General features: G+C 29.7%; 3 protein-coding genes and 1 long non-coding RNA gene across 7 annotated transcripts in view; 2 read left to right on the forward strand and 2 right to left on the reverse strand.

Moving 5' to 3' along the window:
- Nucleotides 1–4,983, forward strand: part of twz (BTB/POZ domain-containing protein twz) — a 38,616-nt gene extending 33,633 nt beyond the window's left edge. The window contains exons 5-6 of the mRNA XM_086910366.1: nt 2,000–2,205; nt 2,920–4,983. Of these exons, the coding sequence (XP_086766492.1) occupies nt 2,000–2,205; nt 2,920–3,428 (715 nt within the window). The 3' untranslated portion in view covers nt 3,429–4,983. The remainder of the gene's footprint in view (nt 1–1,999; nt 2,206–2,919) is intronic.
- Nucleotides 4,984–9,392: 4,409 nt separating this feature from the next.
- LOC100871646 (transcription initiation factor TFIID subunit 4) lies at nt 9,393–17,466 on the reverse strand. Of its 3 annotated transcripts, none has more exons than XM_086910355.1 (11): nt 15,760–17,466; nt 14,874–15,627; nt 14,429–14,641; nt 12,986–13,102; nt 12,535–12,867; nt 11,995–12,144; nt 11,341–11,603; nt 11,073–11,239; nt 10,857–10,987; nt 10,551–10,733; nt 9,393–10,452 (listed from the first exon to the last, which is right to left on the reverse strand). In XM_086910355.1, exons 2-11 carry the CDS (start codon nt 15,585–15,587, stop codon nt 10,174–10,176), a joined length of 2,550 nt encoding a protein of 849 aa, XP_086766481.1. In that variant the 5' UTR covers nt 15,588–15,627; nt 15,760–17,466; the 3' UTR covers nt 9,393–10,173. The 3 variants fall into 3 exon arrangements, with proteins under 3 accessions (XP_086766481.1, XP_031771902.1, XP_012341054.1); XM_031916042.2 differs by having other exon boundaries at nt 11,995–12,141; nt 16,320–17,133; XM_012485600.3 differs by having other exon boundaries at nt 16,320–17,133.
- Nucleotides 17,467–18,342: 876 nt separating this feature from the next.
- LOC100872726 (peptidoglycan-recognition protein LC) lies at nt 18,343–22,988 on the reverse strand. Of its 2 annotated transcripts, XM_031916044.2 has the most exons (5): nt 22,500–22,988; nt 22,307–22,435; nt 20,681–21,254; nt 19,386–19,544; nt 18,343–19,287 (listed from the first exon to the last, which is right to left on the reverse strand). In XM_031916044.2, the coding sequence occupies exons 3-5, from the start codon at nt 21,243–21,245 to the stop codon at nt 18,770–18,772; spliced, it is 1,242 nt and encodes a 413-aa protein (XP_031771904.1). In that variant the 5' UTR covers nt 21,246–21,254; nt 22,307–22,435; nt 22,500–22,988; the 3' UTR covers nt 18,343–18,769. The 2 variants fall into 2 exon arrangements, with proteins under 2 accessions (XP_031771904.1, XP_086766491.1); XM_086910365.1 differs by lacking the exon at nt 22,307–22,435.
- LOC147657360 (uncharacterized) lies at nt 22,585–23,295 on the forward strand. The gene is made up of 2 exons (XR_015292629.1): nt 22,585–22,884; nt 22,982–23,295. It is a non-coding gene; the product is annotated as an uncharacterized LOC147657360 (long non-coding RNA).
- Nucleotides 23,296–24,620: the final 1,325 nt, after the last annotated feature.

Below are 24,620 nucleotides of genomic sequence, written 5' to 3' on the forward strand. Positions count from 1 at the left end.
AAAATGTCACCAGCCACTTTCTCTAAACCTAAGCCGGAAACGATTCGACCATTCATATCCGTTCGAATATCTCTCATTAATACACGTTGTCAGTTCTATCACCGTTATTAAAGATTGGAATCCATTTCCTCCACACTTTCAATGCGAAATCAAAAACATTAATTATCGCAAAAGTTTTTATTATGCAATGACATCGCTTTTAATCGATTTCAATGCATTATGTAGATAAAATAGAATAAAATTAACGATTACAAAAGATTACAAAATTATCGATAATTTTTGATCTAGCAATATCCAAGAATATTAATTTTAACTTTAAAAATTTATGATATTAAAAGTTAAAAATTTTTAAACATCAATGTTGATCTAGGTCAATCTTTAGGTACTTTTCAGTAACATATATGCTTCAAGCGAGTACCATCGATTTATGGTTACTTATTAAAATATCTGTATTTTAATCTTATTATCATTCCTTATTATTATTATATTTTATTTTGGCCCGTATATATTCGTTTCCAGTCACGACTACTCCCGATTCCTCCCACGTCCAACCTTTCTCCATCCCGGACGATCCAGAAGGCATTCGTTCCGGCAGCTTTCACGAAAATGATAGCGGCCGTGTCCTCCGGCATGGTAGCCGCAATAAAGAGATGAAATTCGAAGCCTTCCGATGTCGATAATCGATCCGGTATTGGATTGAGCGATCGAAATCGTGTAATAATCAACCATCTTGAAAATATTTTAATCCAACTTCGATCGTATCTTTGTTTATCTCTTCTTCTCTACGAGCTCCTAACTAAATTATCCGTCGCTTCTCATGTACGAGTTACTTTACAACATAATACAACTGATAATGTATTATTTTCTATCAATCAGAATGATTTGTTAAAGAATTATTGTTAAAAATTAAATGATAAAAATATTTCTTTTCTTGGTGAAACAGGATTCGTAAATTTTAATACATTCAATGAAGGTATGCGTTAAGAAAATTTTCTATTCTTCTACATTACAAAAAATGCGAAAGATGAAAAAGAATTTTCTGTACACACGATTTTGTGTTCAATCGATGTTATCATCAATCATTTTGAATTTCGTTGTATTTCTCGCCATTTTACAATTATATTTCTTGTAAATTATATTTCATCAAAAATTAATATCTTCCCTTTTTAATATTCGATGCCACGTCGACCGTGTTAAAGGAATCACTCGACGAATCACGTTACTTTCGATCCATCGATTTTATCGAAACTGCCATTTTTCGTCCAACCATCTCCTCTCCCAACAAATTTAACTTTTCATCGGTCCAAAACAGCCTGTTTACAATGCGACGTTAATTGGCCCCGGCTCGTCCAGTAATCGTCAATTAAGTCGAACCAAGGGAGGCATATATAAATTGGTTAAGAAAAATTTTGGAACAGCTGCGGCTACCTCTCGGTCTCGCTTCGAATAACTCGAAGCGTTTTTGGCAGGTGACCGAAATATCGGCACCTGCCTCGCCTCAACGCGACTTCTTCAATAAGAAAGCGTAATTTATAACCATCGGTGACCAAGAACCGGGCTGTGTACACGAGTATGTATACCCTTAAGTAAAACTGGTCAACGATTTATCGAGCGAGCCGATCAACGAGATTCAACAACAAGCGATATAACAAACCGTGACCGTGTACGTGGTTAAGAACGACATCGTTTTAATCGTGAAATTAAAGGTAACCAGATAACCAAATCCGGAACAATCGTGTCGTGCCGTGATATTTTCGAACGTTTATCTTTTTTTCGCGTAACGGAATGAAACGACGAATCGTTGATTGATCCTCTCTCAAGTATTCGAGTATGAATTTGACGAAAAATATATTTCCAATATTTGACAATATTTTCAATAATAAAATTGCGAATAAAAAGAAATCACTTTCCGATTTCCTCGTTTACATGCATATTATAATACGCTCATTGGAATATATATTAAATATTGTTTTCTAAAAGAACAAATTATTTTCTTCAGGTATCCAGAGTCGAGATTGGCAAAATTATTCAACGGCAGCATCCCCATCGTGCTGGACTCCCTGAAGCAACACTACTTCATCGACAGGGACGGTGGCATGTTCAGACACATTCTAAACTTCATGAGAAACTCCCGTCTCCTGATACCGGACAACTTCGCAGATCTGGATCTCCTGTTGGAAGAAGCGCGATACTTCGACATCGCGCGTAAGAGAAATTTATCGTACCGTACATCCCCTCGATCGATACGGTAACCCAGCGATAGAGATACTCTTTAATTTTCATCCAATTGGGCATCGATTTTAAAAAGGAGGGATTTTATCTTGAGTTAAGCTTAAAAACGGGAACAAAGTATTCAAATTCCCGTGAGCCTTATAATTATTACTCTCAATAATCTCGTATAAAAATCAGCACACGACACCGGACCAACAAACTTCCTTTAAGCTTCTTGTAAAGAAAGAAGGAGAGATCATGGTTCGAAAAAACGGCGATAAATCACGTAATCTGGATCCCGGAATCTCGGATCATTCTTCCTCCCATTAAACTATTAATACCGGCAGCATTACGGGGAAAGATCGCATTAAAATGCCAGTAAACGAAAGCCACGCGCTCGCGAAAATCTCAATCGGCTCTCGATATCGTTCGATCGCGATCACGTCTCGCCGATGATCGACGTTTCTCGCGTCGAGGGGGAAAAAATACGGAAACAGAAGCGTATATCGGGTGATATTTTAATCAAACATTCAGGAATTCGATCGTGAGACAAAAAAAAGGGGAGAATCGAGATTCTTCTTAGTTTTTCTTTTTTTTTTTTCTATTTAGGAAAATCGAAACGTTAACCTTGAGAGATACCTCCTCTTCCATACGTGCGCCGCGCAACGAACTCATCTCCTCTCTCTCCCTCTGCTCGTTCTGTTGCAGCGATGTGCAGGCAATTGGAGCAAATGAAAAAGGAGCGGATAAAGAACGGTTCCACGAGCGCGACGACCATGTCCTCCTCGTCCCCGAGCCCCCCACCGGCCAATCAATTAGGAAATCGCGGCACAGGGTGCACAACGGTGCCGAGCAACCGGGATTCCGAGAAGATCCGCGGCAACGATGGAAATTGCAATTACGAGTGCGTCGCCCTCCACGTCAGCCCGGATCTCGGTGAACGGGTGATGCTGTCGGGCGGTCGAGCGCTCCTCGACGAAGTGTTTCCCGAGACGACACAGGCGGTGATCGACGCCCGATCGGGGGTCGCCTGGCACCAACAGGACGCGCGCCACGTGATCAGATTCCCGTTGAACGGGTACTGCAAGCTCAACTCCGTGCAGGCCATCACCAGGCTTTTAAACGCAGGATTTCGCGTGGTCGCGAGCAACGGTGGCGGTGTCGAGGGGCAACAATTCTCGGAATACCTGTTTGTTCGACAAGCCGTCAACACTTGACGGAACACCGCGCACCAGCGAAAGACCAGCTCGAGGATGGTGCGCTGCCTTCAACGCGACCACGACCCCGAGTGAGATTTATCCAGGAGACATTTATTCAGAAGACTGCCGTCACGAACGATCCCTTCTCATTGTGAACGGAACACCGGACGTGATTTGAATCTATCGTCGTTGAGGAGATGAGATATCGTGACTGTGACTGTCGATCCTTCGGTCAGGGATAACGCGTATATTTAATTAACTCGTTCGGGATACTCAACGGCTCCCCCATCGTTTTTTTTTTTTTCTCTAATTTGTTTTAAAACTATACTCCCGGGATATCGATTAATAGTAAAGGATAAAAGGAGAGATAAATAATGAAAGATAAATGAATTGAAGGTTAAAAAAATTTCATTTATTTTTTGCAATTAGTTTGTATACATTTCTGTGATATAGTTTTTCGGATTTTATTATTGGTTTATAGGGAGCTATTTATTGTGAAATACTTGCGCTCGTTGAACGTGAGATTGTTCGAGATCGTAGCGTTGAAAAATAATATGAGAGAGCGAAAGGGGGGCAATTATGTGAAAGAAATTCGCAGGGTATATTCTTGATCAAAGGTTTCGATTCTCGTCCAGATTTTCCAATCGCGGTTCATGTGCGGTTCGATTTTATTGGAAATATTTATGTTTACAACTTATGTGGTACTTATGAATCGATAAAATCGATTGTATTTCAATTCTGATACGAGTGTTACGCATTGAAAATAGAAGAGAGATTAGCCATCGTATTTTTGGAAATCATTTGGAATGTAATCGAACTTAATTTACGCTAAATTTTATTCGATAATTCCGAATATTTGACAAATCGAGTGCCTTGAGTTATGCGTATTTAAGTTATAGAATGTTCGACCGTGCATAACGTAACGAAAGATTATAAAGATTGATAAATTCGTGATTATAAGGATCACCGATTAACGATTCTTTCTAAAAGAATCTAAAAGCCAACAAACGTAATTTTCGCAGTTATGCATTCGTCGAACGTATCATCACGCATGCTCGTGACCCACTTATGCATATTGGTAAGCCGCTCCTTACTTTGCTTTTTATTTAATAAGGTGTATCTATATGTATTTAAATGCCATACTAATTACTGTAAATACCGCGAATAAACGTGTATCTATATCGATATATATATATATATATATAAATATAAATATAATTATTCTATGTACTTAAATTGCCGACATCTAAATGCGGAACATTCGGACAACGAAATAATTCGCGTTGATCTCATCGGTTTAAGCTGTATTCCTAATTGATAAATTAAGATAAAAATGGGCTTCGAATGGAAGAGAAACAAGACGAATAACGTTACAACAAAAGAAAAATAAAAAAAGAAGAGAACAATTTATACGTTTATTTTAATTCGAGACTTCGCTAAAGTGCAGCGTCATCTCATTGTCTCGATTATTTTTAACGCGTTAAAAAAGAATAGTTTCTTTCCTCGATAGGAAACACACTTGCCACGATTAATTATCGTTTCGATTGATTAAATAAAACGTTTATAATTTGAATCAGTAGAAAGGATCATCATTTATTTCGTGTACAAATTAATCACTTTCCCTTCCACCGAACGAAATTGTCATTTAATGTTCCATTTAATAGGCGAAACGAATATGAGAGAATCTCCGAATGTTGTTTAAATATAACTACTGTTTTTCGTATCGACCTGCACACGTACAAGATACAAGGGAGAAAAATTGTCGCGACGAGATCTGCTGCGTTTGGTCCAGTCTCGAAAGCAAAAATAAAATCTGGCAAAGCAACCAAATGGAATAAAACCATTAGTCGAACAACAATAACGTTTCCGGCACAAAAATCTGGAATAGGTTGAAAATTGGTTACGCGATATCTGATTTCGACTTTTCCACCTGATTGCGAGCAACTCGTGCATCCTACGCGTTGACCTTTCGCTCCGATGACTTTCCATCGATCCGATCACTTTTAAACGTAACGGGGACAAAAGATAAAAATAACGGTGATAAAAAGTCGCATCCTCGAATCAACGTTTCGTTTTTTAAATAATCCTGCAATCCTACACTCTATGCCATTCAACGAACCATCCAATTTTTCGATAATTTTCTCGAGAGAGAACTTGTCTATCTCTGGTAATTAGCAAGGAACGAGAAGAGGTAATAATCAGATTTGTAAATCCATCTAACAATAGATCCTTCGTAATTATTCGTATTAGGATAAAGAGAGAAATAAGGCGGTATGCGGAGGAACGAGAAGAGGAAGAGGCGGAGATGGAGAAGCAGGAGAGAGCAAAAGAGCTCGGAACCGCGTTGATCACGTAACCGCGGGAATAAGGGATAAAGCGCACAAACGTCATTGCCTCGGGCCCCGTTTCCATGGTTACCGTGAACTCAATATCCGCGACGCCCCGGGGTAGCATGGGCCGCGGGCTGTCATCCCTCGAACCTGGTGAGCGGAGAGCCCAACGTTCCGCTTCGACCCCCTCTCCTTCGACTATCTCGCTCTCGACCGTTCTCGCTTCGTTTCGCTTCTCATTCTCTCTTTCTATCCGCGCTTCTATTTTCCTCCTTCCTTTATCTTTTCATCCATTCTATCTTATTGTTTCCGTCATTCTCTTTACAACCTCCTCTTTTTCCCTACAAAACCCCTTCCCTCTTTTTCTCTCTATCATTCTCTGCCCTGTATTTTTCCTTCTTCCATCTTTTATATTTTTCCTTCCCTCCTCTCCCCCTCCACCGCCCTCTCCCCTTTTATAATCCTTTTATAATCCTTTCTTTTATTTTGTCATACCGAAAACTCTACTTCTTCCACCCCCTCTATATATTCATAAGCTTCCTTTTACTCTGTCTCGATTGTGCGTCTTTTTTCTACTCTCTCCCTCCTCCTCTCTTTTTCTCTTTTCCTCTCTGTTCTCTTCGTTTCTTAAATCCTTACTTCTCCTCTCGCTAGCTATTGCACATTTTACCACCCGCTCCAACGTTCTCCGTCTCTGTCGAGCTCCGATGTTGATTATATTCCATTTCTGGATCGCCTCGGGGCCATCTCAGTCCCAGGACCTTCAATACACGACACGAGGCGAAGTAGCCTTTGGCGTCAACATGGAAGACGGGCTTGAAATTCGAGGATACGCTGGTACGCAACGCTCTACTAATATCTGCATCAAGGCTAAGCGAACAATATTTTTCACGTATATCACCTCTTTTTTGCTATACGCAAAAATTGCCGCAATTTCATAACGTTGCAAGTTTTTAATCATTTTAAAGATAAAACTGCTTTAATTCTCTTTGTTCTTTAATCATCGTCTTATTGCTTTATTTATTTTTTAAATATATTATATCTATATTTTTTAATATTTTTTTTTTTTGTTCTATTACTTTCTTACATCGCAAAAATAAATTTTATATATTTAAATAATAGAATTTATTTAGGGAAACCAAAACTATATTTGTAGTATGGAAGAACTATCTTTGACAATTTTAAAGATACTCGATACAATTGAGAAAAAAAATTTATGATCGTGATTAAAATAAATGCGCTGGTATTCGATTGTTTAGTGAATTCTTTAAATACAACGCCATATCGAACATTATTTGGAATGATCGAATGATGAATAATCACAATCCGATGTATATTTTAACACGCTTGTACATATTATTATATAATCGACCTTTTTGCCACGTATTTTCGCGATTTTTTTAACTTAAATGATGTAGAAGTTTTGCATTAATTGTTATAAAGATTATTACAATTTTTTTGATGGGATTTTTAATTCAATTTCAAAGAATATTATTCGATATAAACATATGTTAAATATTTTTTTTTGTTAACATGATGTCTTAAATATAAATGATAAAATTCAGATAAAAATGATACGATGAAAATAATATTTACTCAAATATACTATAATACTTTTAATATTATAAATTATATCGTTTAATTTTTTAGATTTTTAGATTTAACAGCCCGAAACTTTATGAATTTTCATAGTTTCGTGAAAAATATATCTGTAAATTGAACCATGTAACAAGACAAAATTTATTCCTATTCGCAGAAACTCAATATGTCACGCATAAAAATTAAATTTTTTTTGAACGAAAAAGAAAAAAAAGAAAGTTAGTAGCCTAAGAATAAACAATTCGGGCTATTCTTTGGTGAAACTTATTCTTGTGTTTTATTATCTCTCGGTTACGACTTATCCAATTACAATTTGTAAAAATATCATACTGTACCAAAACTGCTATGTACTTTAGGTTTCTTTTTTTTTTGTTTTTTTTTTTTTTTTTTTTTTTGTATCTTTATACATTCTTCTATTTATATATTTATATTAATAATTCCACCTAGTGGCAGTAAGGAGAACATTATAACTAACTTCGGAAATTTGCGTTTTTTTTCAATATCGAGCTCGTAAAAAACGATGCAATCATTATAAAGAGGAACACGCAGCTAAGTAAAAATTTTTTACATGGTGAAGTGCGCGGCAAAAAGTATGGTACAAGTAATGGTATGTGCGCCTTTTCCGATAAAAGTTTATAACTACTAAAAAAACGAATTATTTACATTTTTATTCGAATAATTTTGCTTCAACGATCCGCTTCTTTTTTAATTGTAAGCTCTCTCTCGCTCGCTCGCTCGCTCGCTCTCGTAATGAAAAACTTATCAATTGCTATTATATATATATATATTTATATATTTATATATAAAAAGGCAATCGTTTCTTGGTGCACGCAATAACAAATAGAATTATATAGTTGAGATCAATATTGCAATTATAACTTTGCACCTATTACACTTTTAAATAATTTTCTTTCTTTCTTTTTTTCCTTTTTCCTTTGTACTGATTCATCTCATAATTAATCAGCGCTATGGATAGTTAATGTTAATAGTTCAATTTAACTTAACATCTTTTACACAATTCAGTCTTGTGCGCGTATTTTAATCAATATTGAACCGTTGAAGCAATTACGTTTCACGTAATTGTAACTGAAACGTTACGTAGACTCGCTTTTTATTCTCCCGTTATTTACACTAGAAGACTCACAGGTGTACGTGCCTTTTTTAATATATTTTATTTTTATTTTTATTTTTTTTTTTTATTTTATGAATGCCTGTCAAGAAATGTATCGTGCATTCCAAAAAAAAAATATGGAAGCACGAAAATGATTGAGAAATCACAGTTAATCCAGATTATCAGGATTATTTTAGATTCTCTATAATTCTTGTGTTTATACTCCGATAATCTGAAGTAACTATTTCACATGGATTGCTAAGAAAAATAAATAGTATACTTCGTATCATATTCTGAAACTCCAAACTATGACAGTACAATAGAAAAATTTCTATTGTGTCAACAAACTTATATCAAATTTATATTACAGCTATAGCTTATAAAAATCAATGGCTTCTGGTATCGTTATCGTGTACAGTATTTAATACATTTGAGATGAAAATTCAATCTCTTGTTCTCTATATAGATCTGTAAGAATGAATACAAATCATTCAAAATTAGCTATTTTACAACAAAAGCTATTATAAAAAAAAATTCTAAACCAATATTGCATTAAAAATCAAATCTAAACGCAATAAATGATACGTGCGTATACTTGTATATGTATATATGTATATGCATCGATATCTTTAATAAACATATACAATGATTTCTTTTTCTTTTTTTAATATTCCACAAAAATCTATTTCGGGCACATGTAAAATGCTCATGTGATGAGCAATTTAGGAAAGATCGATATCTTTTTAATTACTCTGTACGATAATAGGCACCCACGTACATCTGCAGCAAATTTTTTTACATTATAAATCAGGTACACGCTTTGAATTTTTTTTCAATTGATTATGTGAAGCACACTTTTTTTGAACATTAGCAAAAACTGCATTAATTCCAAAGAGGAAATATAAATAATTAAATTAACATTAATCGAAAAAATATCCGTAATTTTTACTTTTGTAAATATTTCTTTAATAAAAAACGTAACAGCTAATTCTTTTATAAACACTGAAAATGTAGATTACAACATAATATACTGATAACAATTCCATCTTATATGGAGAGTAGCTATATTCTGTTGTACCAACATTAAAATTATCACTATTTTGTATTTTATATGTAAGATATTGTACAAATTATTCCATACTTTTTGGACAGTGTGCTCACAGTATATTACATTACAATTTGCAAAAATACGATTTACTATGTTAACAAAACCTGCACTCTTTACACTAGCGCTACAGTGTCCAAAAGTATAGGTCAAGTGTTACAATGCAGCAGGCATATACATAAATGATAATGTACACTCATTCATTCAGCATACATGCACCATATAACAACATTTATATATGATCATACAATGTCCTTGCCATACAGAAACTACCCAAGACTGATCATCAGGCATGTGCTCATACACATACTCTTCATCAATGATGCAATTTTGTGTTGAAAAATAAAGAACAATCTATTATATTACATTTAAAAAACCTTCAGTCATTTACATTAGGGAAGCTTATCGACATGATAGAAATAATCTTATTTTGAATGTATGTGGAATCCTGATGTGATTCGTAATGAATTGTATGTAACTTATCAAACACTGTACAACGCAACGTACACTAACGTTACATGATTCATTAAGGTCCATTGAGGCCAGCTCACACAAGACCATGCAGGTAGGGCGCCAGAAATTGGGCGGATCACATAAGTTCCTGCCCTTTACAGAACATCACTTCAAGTATGATTTATACAACATTGTACTCCTACACGTTTCTTTCTCTTGTTCAAGGAAAAACAATAAGTCTCTAAAATTCACCCTCTTTAAACGTGGTCTCATTGGCATTTGTCTATTAATTCCAGTTGCTGAAGTGTTCAAACCGGAATTATTGCCTGGACTACTAGCAGATGCACCTACGTCAAGTTTAGGCTTTTTGCGTGGACCAATTGCTTGCAAAGCTGTCAAATTCGCTTCTCTTTGCCTTAATTCTTCCATTTCTGCACGTTGCATCTAAATAAAATTTCAAGAATAATTAGTTTTTCTTATACATTTTTTTTACTTTTTAATTATCATATTTAATGGAAATATGACCATAATTATGAAAATACCTCCTTAGCTTTTGCTTTTAATTTAGCTTGTTCTGGATCTTCAGTTTTCGCACGGCTTTTAGCCGCACGTAAAAGTAATTCTCTTTCTTGTTCTTCATGCCTTCTACGTTCTACCTTATCCAAATCTTCCAAAAATTTTAATTGTGCTCTAACATCCTGTGTTACTTCGTAACGTGGATCCACCTAAAATTATTATATTTTATTTATTTTCTAAATATTCCATTTAAATATTTAGTTAATAATTATAGTAATAATTAGAATAAAATTAAATTTTTTATCTAATTTGTTATAATCTTTGAATTTTACCTTTATCAAATCTATCCTATGTTCTGCAATTACTGCTAATTTTTCTACTAAATTTTTTAACCTTTCTTGTGCAGCATGTGATATCAATGCTGCAACCTCTTGGTTAGGTTCTTCTAACCCATAATTAGAAACTAAAAAAATAAATTTATATTATCTAAACTTTATATTTATGTGTTATATTATATAATTATTAAAATGATTAATAAAAAATAATACCGATTTGTTTAATTCTTTGTTGCAATGGCGTCATATGTAAAAACACTTCATCTTTACAAGATCTTATTTGTGTTCCAACAAATTCTGTAGAACCAAGTATCCTTTGCGATTCTTCAGCAAGATTAACACCGCCCATAGCTGCGACATCGTTAATATCGTCATCTCCCCTATTTAAAAGAAAAATATACGTGCAATATAAAAAATATATATATTGAATAAATATTAATAACGTGATAACGAATTATATTTGGAAAAAATAATTACTTACGTATATCCTGCAGATGAAAATGTCTTTTTTTCTTTTTCCTTAGTAATTGGCTTTGGAACAAAAGAAGGCACTATGGCTTTATTAACAGTAGTAGTTGTGTTGACTGTTTTGCCTTGCGTTGTAGTCGTAACTGTTTTAACAACAGTTGTTGTAATAGGTGGTTTTTGAACTGTAGGAACAGTAGGTCGAATCCCAGTTACGGCTACCGTTGATTTCACAGTATATCCTGTAGGACTACGAACTACTGTTGTAACAGGTCGTATCTAAAATAATAAATAATTTCTTATAATAATCATTAATCATTATAATATAATTTATTAAATATTCATTTAATCTTATGTTATGAATGATTAATGGTAGTTAAATATATCTGATTAAACTTACAATTGGCAATATTTACATAGAAAGATAAAAATATAAAATTTTTATATTTATAAAATTTTAAATATATGTATGCGCACACGCGTGTGTACATGTTGTCTTTTAAACGCATAATAAAAATAAACGTTTAAAAAAAAAATAATGAATAAAAAAATTTTTATAAAATTTGAACAAATATAAATCAAACATATATATCACTACAGTTTATATTTAAATATATTCAATGTATTTAAAATTTAAATATATTTAATGCAACAAAATTAAATGTCTTACCAGCCTTTGTTGAACCGGCTGAGCTGGTCTAGGGACTGTTGTTGTAGCTGCAGGTATTGGAGTCATTACTCTTACTTGTGTACTTGCAGTAACTGCAGCTACAGGAACTGTTGTGGGTGTCACAGAGACGGTCGGTCTAAGTTGATTCTGCTAAATTATATTATAAATAAATTAATTCTAAACAAATAGTAGTTAATTCTAATCAAAATAAATGAATGATATAAATAACTAGTAAAAAGCACATTACTTTTATCTGTACTTTTCAATAATAAATTTAAAAGTAGACTTAGAATAGTAATAAAAAATCTAATGATTTCTTTTTTATATTTCAAAATAAAAAATCATATATCAAAATAAGTAAATATTTACTTGCAAAATATTATTCAAATAGTAAATACTAATATATAACTAATATATAACTAATGAATATGACAATATATATGAACTATTTGGTAATTCATACAAATAATCCATCTATGATATCTATAAACATTATATTTTAATAATATTTTTAATTTGTAATATTATATAAAACTTTACCTGTGTTACTACAGGAGTGGCAGATGTTACAGGAAAAACAACATTAGCTGGAGGAGGCTTTATTCCCTCTATGACTAATTCTTTTGTCACAAGAGATTGTCGTAAAAGTGGCAAACTTTTCTTGAGAAATCCAATCAGACATGGTTGAGGTGATGCATTTAATAATCTTTCAAGTCTATCACAGAACTCTTCAGGTTCAACTTTAGTATCAATTAATTCTTGTATTAAAGTTCGAACATTTCGCTCCACTGCTTTAGGTTCTCGACTAGATAACTCTAACAAGTTTGCTAAAAATTTACGGCACTTTTCTTTGGTATTATCTGTAGTTTGACGCTAAAAATAAAAAATAAAATTTAATGAAACTAATATATTATAAATAAAAGCATTAATAGAATTTACATAAGTAATAAATTATATATATATATATATTTATGATTTTTTTAATACATACTGGTGTAGGCGTTTGAACTGTTTGAACTGTAGTAACAGGAGGTGTAGGTGCAGTTGACACAGCTGCAGTTACTGTTACTGGAGTTGTGGTTGCTGTTGTAATAGTTGCAGCCACAGTCTACATAAATAAAAAGAACAAATTTCTTATAATATTCTTAACATTTAAAATTATTTAAAAAAAGAAACTTTTATTTGACAAATCTACATTAAAAAGATTAATATTTACAAAATTTTTGAAAAATAATATTTATAAATTCATAATTTTTTTAAAATTCTATATAAATTACAAGATGACAATATCATTCAAAAACAAAGCATTTTGCAGCATTGCTAAAAATAAAATATAAATAGCAAATTTGTTACAAATAATAATTTTGTATAGCATGCTTTTATCTTTAAATTTGTAAATAGTTTGTTTATAATATGACTTTTTTCTTTCTATTTCTACAATTATAATCTACTATGTGCTTTGTCTATATTCGTGCTGAATTTCAGATTTTTCAAGCACAAAATCTTTTATTGCTTTCTCATTTATTTTCATTATTTTAAAATAAATATATATAATTATATGATTTGATATAGTACATTATGTATTAAATGCAATATATTAAAGACGCACTTGTACCTTATACAGACTCGTAACTTTTTTATTAAAGAAGTATTCTTTAGTTGTTTCTTATTAAACCATACATATATTAAATTATTAAAATATAATTCATAAAAATTTAGTAGAAAGTTAGTATATAAAGAATTTATGATGTTAATTATATACTTATTGTTGATGATAAATATATTAGATATAAATATTATCACTTAATCATAAAATAATTTATAAAATTTTGTGAAGATAGACAAAAATAAAAATTACATATTTATATGAAAAAAGTTTCATTATTTTAAAATATGTGTATCAAATTTTAATTATAATCTTTCAAAATTTAAAAAATAAATAATTATTCCATGATACCCTTAACCGATATAACATGCAATATGTATACATATAATAACAGCATTGAATTGAATAAAATAATTGCACATTTTAAAAATGTAGAAATTCTACAATAAAAAGGCATCCCAACAAATAAGCCAATAAAACAAAACTCTCTATATACTTTATAAAACCTTTCAGTCTTATATTAACTGAAAGCTTTTACAAATTCAAGTTATAGTATATAAATATAAAATTTCTTTTATACATATCAAATGATATTTGTATAATCAGTTTAAAGAAAATTTTATATAACAGAAACAACATAAAGACAGAATGAAAGAATATAAACATAATACATAGCCTTACCAATAACACCATTCCAACTAATAGCATAAACTAAAAGTCTACTATCGCACTACATCGAGTCTTGTAAGAGGTATAAGACGTCACCTGAACAGATTTTCTTAAGGTGGCGAGTGGTGGGCCAGTGAACTGTGTATTCAGCCTACTTACAGCCGGCACTGAGGCTAAGCGATAGGTAGTGCCTGGAGATGGTGCAGCAACCACTGCATTTCCTGCTATACTATTTGGTGTAACTGCAGTACCAGGTGTACCTGCTGTTGGAGGTGGCCCTACCCTCAATAATTGATATTGCCCACTTTCTGTTTTTAATAATATATGACCCTGAGTTCCAGGTTGGAGACCATGTAACGTTTGTAATGTTATCTAAAAATTTTAAAAATAAAATTTTGCTAAAATATATTAAAGTATTCAATAGCATATTAAACAAAAATAAATATTTATAAATAAATAAATATTTATAAAAAATATATTTTATATAATATATTATATTCTTAAAACAAAATAACAAAACCAATAAACATAATGTATACAAATTAATGGAATAACCATGACCTTCAAAAGTACATGTACTGTTTATCAACTACAAATATCTTACCCCTGGAGCTCCAGGTCTTGTTCCAAGCATATGTTGACCAATCACTACTCTAGGTGCAACTTGTTTTCCTGTTTGTTGCCCTGTCACTGGTGTGCCAGGACGCATTGTATTAACATTAAGAATTTGCACATTGCTAGGTACTATTGTAGATGTAACTCCAGCTTTACCCTGTAGTGCTGTGCTGACTGCATTGCCAGCCACAGAAACAGGAACAGACATTGGAACCGAAACCATGCCACTGGGTGCTACACTAGTTTTTATCACCAAAGCTGTACCTGTCTGCTTATTTACACTAGCAACTGTTTGACTGCCTGTTTCACTGACAGAACCAACATTAGAAACATTTGATGTTGTCTGTAACACTGCCTGCGACGTTATTCCTAAAGTACCATTGGCTAGTTGTCCAACAGTTTGTGCAGGAAAAGAAAGTTTGTTATTTGCATTTGCTACCCCTGTGGTTGCTATTACTTGACCAACAGTTGGATAGATAATCTTGACAGGCTCATGTGTTTTAGTAAGGCTTGGTATATTTGTTGTTTGATTACTGGTCACCTGATTCGTAGTAACTTGATTAATATAAGCAGCAGGGGGGACTGCTGACTGTGTATGCTGTTGCTGTTGTGTAGTAACTTGTGGCGCCACTGTGTTTGAGGTAACCACATTAACAGGGAGGAGAGTACTCGTAGTAATGGACTTTGTAACTTCTTGATTCATCAGACTATTTACTGTAGTAGCACCGCCGCCGTTTGAAACCCTGTGGATGCACATGTTCGAGGAGGGGTTAAGTACACTATTTCTGATGAGACTTGCGATGATTTAATTATGATTATAATTTATTAAATAGTCTGTACAAAGAATTAACTCTAATAATAAATTAGTAGCTGACCGTATAGACGCGAATATGTATAAGCTGCGGCGCGTGAAAAGGGAATGAAGGCACGTGGACAATCGACGAGAGCAAACGAGAATCTGGAAGAATCTAGAAGAAAGCGCGCGCAATCAGCGTCTGCAAAGTGGCGCCGTTCACCGGCTGTTTGCAAAGGTGGTTGAGGAGCCGCCATCCACTCCCCCAAGGTTTTGGGAGGGGTTTCACGAAGATTTGACTTTTATACGATGTGAGCGGAATCAGAAGGAGGAGAGAGAGCAAAGAAGGCGGGAAAAGGAAGATCGTCTCGTTCAGGGCCTGCCAGCGAACTCGTCAGTAAGTTTACTGGCAGGTCCGTACCTTAGACCCCTTGGCAGGGGGGTGTTTTGACGGCCCTTCCTATCCTCGCCACCAGAGGGACAAGCATACGAGCATTTTCTCGCGAGTGCTCGCCGCCTTCAACCCGCACGCCACAGCACCACAACCCCATGTTTCTGTGACTGTACCGCGGTGATGGTGTCTCCATTGGAAATACCACTGTTCACCTAATGATTCTGCTGACTGATTGACGCAGAACTTACTTGATAACCGGCGTCGATGTTACCAGTTGGGTTTCAAGGGAGCCTACTATCGCGTTCACTGCGGATTCATCGACGTCCGTGCTCAGAGCTTCCTCCAGAAACTTAGCTGACGCCATTTTCTTCCAAGCTCCAACTGTAAACTGATCTGCGCATGCGCCTGTCACAAATTGTTCCCATGGTGCATTGCCCCTCCTAGCACAACTGAAAATTATACGCGGCTTTTCTTGTTTACTATCTGCTAATATTTAAATTCATAAATGTTTTTTCACCATTATAAAAAAATTGTAATAATCTTTTTTTAAATTCGGACACAAATTTTTCGCTTTTTATATATCAGAAAAGCATTTATGACCATATTACATGTATCATAAATTTATGTAATATGGTTGTCAATACTCTACATAAAAACACATCAATCAAAATAGTTATTTTTAAAACTTGAAATTCATATATAATATGCTCTTTTAATATCAAAATAATATTGACATATAAATCGAAAAATTATAAACATGTATACTTTAAATATAACTCATGATGTTAAACTTGGCAATACTGTTTTGCTAGTAACAAGAGTCTTATTATAACATTAGAACGAAAACTAAACTAGAAGACGAAGTTCAATTAATTGTTTTTAATTAATTGATCTAATACACAATCTTCTTGAAACTCATTTATAAATAATACGTAAATATTATAATTGTAGTAAATAAAAATAACATGTAAATATTCAAAGTGATAAAAAAAGTGTACAAACTTTGATTTAAGGTTATATACTTATTTTAAAGCATTTATAATTAAAAAAATATTAATATAAAATAAATCTAAGACATTTTTTAAACAAATATATAAAATTAAAAAATGCATAATTAAGTATAAAAATCAATAAAAATTAAAAAAGAAAATAAGATTTCTAAATGAAAGAATTAGATGAATATATAAAATGAATAGTTAATAATACTTAATAATAAAAAAAAATCATTAAATCAATTATAAACATTAAGCATGTTAAAAGATAAAATTATAATTTAATCATAAATAAATATAGTGATTTTAATGTAAAAAGCTACATAATACTACTATTTATAAATAAAAAAATTTTAATAATTATTATAAATATATTAGAAAATATTAATTAAAAAATACTAAATTATAATCGTTTTATTATATTTACCTATGCATTTTGATATTTATGCATCATGATACATATTACTATAAGCACATTTCATAAAATTACAGAAAACCGCGAAAATTTAAAAGAGAAAAATTCCCTACTGTACCTAAAATTACATAAAACTATATATGTCAAAGCGACTTAAGCACACCACACAAAAATTAATGGTACTAATATCTTCATAATCTATGCACGAATCATGTACTTATATATGAAAGCTTGTGTCGCCATCGTATTGCATTGCACGTCATCAGTTCCTACCATCGACTCCAACTTATTTTCTTTTACGTCATTACATTCTTTATAACATTTTTTAACAACTAATCTAAAATTAATAATTTTTAATAAATTGATTGATTATATTAAAATGTGAATTTAGATATTATTGTCGAATTTACTTTCACTTCATTTTATATTTAAAAGCAGATGTGTAAAAATTTTCAATACTGTGAGTACAATTATTTCATTTTAAAATATTGTTAATAATAATAATTTCTTTAAACGATATGTGTTCCAATCTATCAATTTTCAAACACTTAAATTTTTTTTATATTCACAAATTTTTTTATCGAAATATATCAATACTAAAAATAAGACTTAATGATTTATAAGATAAGATTTAGCGTCCTCTAACCATAAAAATTGAATTGTTTTTTTGTTAATGTAATTACAGAAAATGATATAATAGTATTATAATAGAATCTACAATATCTGCAATTTCGTACAATATTATAATATATCTACAATATCGTATTATAATAGAATCTACAATATCTATATATTATTTATTTAATGTAATGAATTATAAAATAAGTCTTTTAAGAATGAATATTTAATATATATACAACAATATTTAGAATAAAAAATTTTATATTATATTTTTTATATATTTTTTAGATAATTCTTTATTTTACAATATATATATTATTTTTTCTATTATTATATAAAATTATTTACATAAAAAAATATATATCACATTTACAATTAAAAATATAAAACTTTTATATATATTCATTCAACTAATTTTTAAAACAATTTCTGTATCAATATGTTTATGTATCAATATGTTTAATAATAATAATAATTTAATATCAAATATATTTAAACATATATCATTTATAATTAAATTATATAAAATGTCACATTTTAAATTATATATTAATAAACAATATTTTTATCATTACACAGTAAAATTATACAAACAAATAAATATCCATCGGAATTTTTATGAAAAAATAATAAATTCGAGATATCATTGATACAAAAAAAATAATTTTTTTTATGGTTCTTTTGACCAGTGAGGCCAAGTTTGAATAACACTATATAATGCATCACCTGGACTTACAGTTCGAGAAACTTGACGATGTCCTAATAATTTATAATCCGGCGCAATTTTCCCTTTTTCTACTCCTAATTCAATAAGTTTTTGCACAGCGTATAACTGTTGTTTAGGTGGTTTTACCGTGTTGAATGTTCCAATAAAAGAAATACCTATACTTATGTTATTATATCCAAATGCATGAGCACCCATATAATCCCAACTGCGACCAACATATACATATCCGTCACCACCAACAAGAAAATTGTAACCGATATCTGACCAGTTTCTAGATTCAATATGAAACGTTTGTGCAAATCGAACATGAAATGTACAATCCGATTGTGTGTTACAAAATTGTGTTGCTGTATGACTTATAATCACATACGGTACCGGAAGTTTCATCTTTATTAATGGTGTTGTAGGTGGTTGAGCACCCCATTCATTTCGTTCAATGAAACGGATATTTTTTATCTTATCTGCAATTTAATTATTATAATTTAATTAGTTTATTATTAACTAATTATTTAGTTAAATTGATTTATAATATGATGATTGAAAGAATTATAAATATTACCTCCGAATAAAGAATCTGGTATTTCCGGAAAAACTATGGCTGGCGGAATAGCAGAATTGCGTGTGAAATATATACTGGTGATGACCATAACAATTACAAGAATTAAAGCTAGAATACACAAAAACGCTGCATATCGCCAGGTCCGCAACCATTTTGTTACTAAAATAATATAAAAGTATTAAAAAAGAAATAGTATATTAATAATATGTTATTTATTAATATAAATAATTTTGATTTTCTTTTAAATATTTTAATCTTTTCTTAAAAAATGTATGTAATGTATTTCGTAAATTTTATAATTATAATAATTAAATAATTATAATTATTTTTTTTATAAAATTCACAGCATGCAATATCTAAATAATCTATGCCAATATAAGGGTAATGTTAAATAAAATAAAAAAAATTGCATATCAATTAATATAAAAATACATATGTATATATTAATCTTAAATAAGATTGAAATTATTATAAGTACATACTTTTTATTTAGGTATATAAATAATTACAAAAATTAGACATTATTATTATTTTATTATTAATATAAAAAATATTATATTTTTAAAATGATATGAAAATAAAATAGTTTTGATCTAATTTACACGAATCATTACATATCACATTAACCTTTTATTGACTTTAATATTAATATCGCAGATTTTTTTCAAAATAAAATATAATTTACTTCAACAGAATTAGAAAAAATTTAAATTATTATTTGATGATTTCAAATTTATTTAAAATAAAATATTCGAATTCTATATTTTTTGCTTATTTTTATGAAAACGAGCTGCATTTTCTGTTAATTTCCGATAATGATCATTTTCGAAACTTTTACTTCTATTTTTAAAAATAATCTTCATAAAAATATTCTTTAATAATTTAGATTAATTATAATTTAAAATTAAAACATTACAAACCAATAGAATATTATAGATAAAATAAAAAACTTATATATATTTAAAATAAAAGTATTTGAGATACTTAACTATTTATAAATAATTTTCAAAATATGAAAAAATAATCAGTACATTCAAAAAATATCTATCTTATAATTCCATCGTAAAAATGAAAAAGATTGCATATATATATATACACACACAATGCAATCTAGGTATATGCTAAAATAATGTTGTATCTGTATAAAATATCTACATAAATTTAATTTCAGAAAATAGTTAAAAAGTTATATTATATTATGCAAATAAAACCTAACGGATTTTACCTCCATTATAAAACGTTTTTACGAATCTCCATAAAAACATCATCAAGAGTTCTAAAAAAAATATCGTTACCGAGATCAGGATTTTGTGATAAAATTGAGTTCTTCGCAGTCGAATCTCCTTTAGCAATTGACAAGTTAGATGTGTTGGTATCCGATCCTATAACATTATCGCTCTTCACCGTATCAAAGTCCTGTATTGAAGTCGGGTTCGTATAAACGAACTGTTTTATTGTCACTGGACCCTTATAAAAGGTCTTATTACCAAGATGCACATTAGTCGAATTCTTTACGTGCACATTTCCAAAATTTGAAATATCTGCATTAGGTAACATCACATTACCATCTGCGGTTGTCATTTCTTGATGTTGTTGAAATACCGGTACAGGTAAGTCAGGTATCCAATCTCCTTCTTCGATATCCGTTTCATTGTCATTATCATCTTCTACGTTACTGCACTGCGTAGACGAATCGGCAATGCTATCATTTTCAATAACGCTGACCGCGCTATCTTTGACAGAGTGCACTATCTCGCTCCGACAGTTTTCAATGTTACAATCTTCAATGGAGATATTACTTATTTTATCCTGGTTCTCGTCTGATAATGTTCGCTGATGTTGTTGCACCGATGTCACCATACCAACGCACTGTAGGAAAAAATTTGTTTATCTATCATGTTATAATAATATATATACATCATACATATATATTTAAATTATTATTAATTATTATTTACGAATTCATGTAATAATTCATAAAAAACAAAAACAATTTAATATATTATAATATATAATATATTATTATAACATACTGATAAAAAAAATATATAATAAATATAATATAATATTTGATAGAGAAAAAATATTTCTTTAATTACATTCATAAGATTTCATTGATGAGAAATCTAATTTTGAAAGTTAAATAATGACATTAGTGATAAACATATAAATATTTCTTAATATATATTGCAATTTATATTAATATGTGATGTGATCTAAATGATGTTTCTCATTAACAGTATAACGTACGCTTAAAATATAAATATAATTAAATATATTGTAATCCAGAACATTAAGTATATCGTTTCACAAATTTCGCATTTATTTTATAAATGATTAAGCGAATATTTTATTTTATACAAAAAATATAATAAAATAAATAATATTTAGAAGATTTTTTGATTATTTAGTAAAAAATTAGAGAATTCATTATCGTATTTTAGAAATAATCGTATTTTACATTTCAAAAATCATAAATTTAAAATTAATTTTCACATCATTAAGGTATTTTTAATTCTAATTGCAAATTAACAAACAACATAAATTTTTTTACATCTATTCGTATCTTTTTCTCTCTATTTAAAAAATTTGATAACAAAACAAATTGATTATATTTCATTATGTTTTATTTAAGTAATTTATCATTTTACTTGTGCTATTAATCGCATTATTAGAATAAAGATCAAATATAATAAAATTTACGTCATGAAAAGTCAAATGTGAGAAATTAAAAAAATTCAAATCTGACAAGAAAAATATTTATAAGAAGACTATAATCAAAAAAATAATAAAATATTTAATAATAACAATATTAAAAGTATGAAAATACAATGAAATAAATTTTGATTTTGAATTTTGATTTTCAACATATATCAAGTAAATCAGAAAAAAATTATCTCACAAATTATTATTTCCGTTACCTGCAATCACTTTCTCAATGCTTTTGATCACCATTAATTTATAACATGGCGTCTTTATGAATGAATTTTCCTTGTCACTACTCCGAAAAATAATATCGATAAAGAAAATTCTTCCAAAATTTTTTAATTCTGAAATTGTTTATACATATTACTCATTATACTGCTGCTATATTACTCATTACATTATACTTACTAGAATATACGATGCGCAAATTTTATGACTTTGAAAGTTTGTTCACAAAATATACGTTTCATATTTCATGATTCTATCACACTACACAGTACGAACACTACCACAGATACTAATGCCGGTGACACTATGTGCCATTAAAGTTCGCAATTGAAACTTCGATCCATAAAAGCATATAACACAAAAAAATATACGAAGCGTTACTGTGCATCACAAGCATAGGTAAACAAATCGGAAATGTTAAATATCAGTTAGTTCACTCGAAATCTTCGCTTCGTCTTTTGTCGTTTTATAATTCTACGTCATTGCTTTATGACGTATAACGAGTTTTACGAAGGACGCGGCTGTCGCTACATGCACGATTGAAGGAGAAAAATTTCAAAGCTCGGTACTCACTAGCATTGAAAAATTAAAAAAATAAAAAAAGAGTGTTTAAAATTTCAAGCATAGTAGATACGAATTGGCAAAACTTTTTTGTTTTATAGCACTGTGTGATAAGAAGAACAATAATCAATAAAAAATAAAAGAACTTAAAGAAACAGAATTTTTCAATGTCGTTATCTGTCTGTGATTTGTCGTCATGACGAACTGTTGATGATTTGTTGAGTAAGCCGCTAAATTGTATCCAACCCCACTCTTCAAAATCTTATTTTCATCACATACAACTAGAAATTCTACGTGCATTTGTATATTTAATAATCGTATTATAATTTCATTGTAACTGTTGGTTGCAGAGTTCAAGTGTACAACTTGTTCATAATATTTTTTCGTTAAATTATACACGATATGATAATGATAATTCGTCGCATTGCAATAATTATTTATCATTTCATATATTTTTTTTTTTTTGCATGATAGTAATACTCTATATTAGATTTATAAATAGATAAATTTCCATATTATATTAAAAATTTCCATTTGAATTTTTTATTTTTTTATAAATTAATACACAAATTATTTTTTAAAATTTTATATTAAATATTATATATTCGTTTTATGTTTAATTTTCATATTTTGTTTATCAATATTATTAATAATTATAGCAATTTATAAAAGACATTCAGTTTTGTTAAAATTTATTTGTAGAAATGCATATATTTTTTAAAAAACATTTAATTTTTCTAATAAAATTTAAATAATTATGTAATAATAATTTGTGAAAAATAATTGAAAATGATAGAATTTTGTTAAGTTTAAAATATTTAGTAAGTTATTATTAGAAAGAAAAATAATTAAAGAATATGTTATTTACTTAAAAAATAAAATACGTAATATTTTATTATGGATCTTTTTCCGATCAATAGCATTTTCATCAATTTTTAATATGATCTTGCATTCATTAAACTATTCATTAAAAACTAATTTTATAATTTCATAAAAAAAATTATAAAATATTTTTTTTATTTTAAGTTACATATATTATTTTTATTGATTTTCTTTCAAAGATAAATTTCAATTATGTTTTAAGAATACTCGCGATAAAATTGTTTTCAAAACATTTTTTTAAAAAAATTATATTTCAAATAAAAATAATTGATGCAAAAATTAAAATTAATAAAATATTTTTGTTTGTGTTTTTAATAATTAATACGTTTGTAATTGTTATAATAATTCATAATTTTTTTCCTATTTTTAATAATTTTATCACATGTTATATGATTTCGTAATAATTTATTAAATTATTTACAAAAATTATTACTTTAATTGGTCATGTAACAATCATATTAATATAATTTTAATTCTAATAATTAATTTTAATTTTATTCTATAATTTTATTCTAAAATTTGTTATTTTTCTTTTTGCAATGAAGTCATAAACATGGCACAAATGAAATATATAATGTTCTTTTTATTATTACAACACTTCCTCTTTAAGATTAATTAAATAAATAATAATAAATAAATAATCTTTATAATGATTAATTAAACTTAACGAAATTAACCTTATACCATTGGGGGTTTTTATGTTTTCAACAATTTATTTTCGTTATTATATCATAAAATAATTATAATACTTAAACATTTAATTTTATAATTATTAAATGAGATATTCAAAGACATATCAATGAATTTTAAACTTTTATAATATTCGTTTATCTTTGTAAATTAACATTACGATATAGG

Source organism: Apis florea, unplaced genomic scaffold (assembly GCF_048593485.1).
Source record: "Apis florea isolate Af1SG1 unplaced genomic scaffold, ASM4859348v1 contig_3170_pilon, whole genome shotgun sequence".
In the NCBI taxonomy this organism is placed as follows: domain Eukaryota; kingdom Metazoa; phylum Arthropoda; class Insecta; order Hymenoptera; family Apidae; genus Apis; species Apis florea.

Bases quoted from the DNA above. Each gene is read 5' to 3' on its own strand.
- LOC100872726 (XM_086910365.1), bottom strand. From the start codon at position 21,245: ATGGTGACATCGGTGCAACAACATCAGCGAACATTATCAGACGAGAAC. The intron at 19,545-20,680 runs GTAACGATATTT...ATATTATTTTAG, and splicing joins ATCACAAAATCCTGATCTCG to TAACAAAATGGTTGCGGACC. The intron at 19,288-19,385 runs GTAATATTTATA...ATTAAATTGCAG, and splicing joins ACCAGATTCTTTATTCGGAG to ATAAGATAAAAAATATCCGT.
- LOC100871646 (XM_012485600.3), bottom strand. From the start codon at position 16,435: ATGGCGTCAGCTAAGTTTCTGGAGGAAGCTCTGAGCACGGACGTCGAT. The intron at 12,868-12,985 runs GTATGTATTAAA...TTTTATTTTTAG, and splicing joins CAGTTCAAACGCCTACACCA to CGTCAAACTACAGATAATAC. The intron at 11,240-11,340 runs GTAAGTAATTAT...TCTTTTAAATAG, and splicing joins TTTTCATCTGCAGGATATAC to GGGAGATGACGATATTAACG.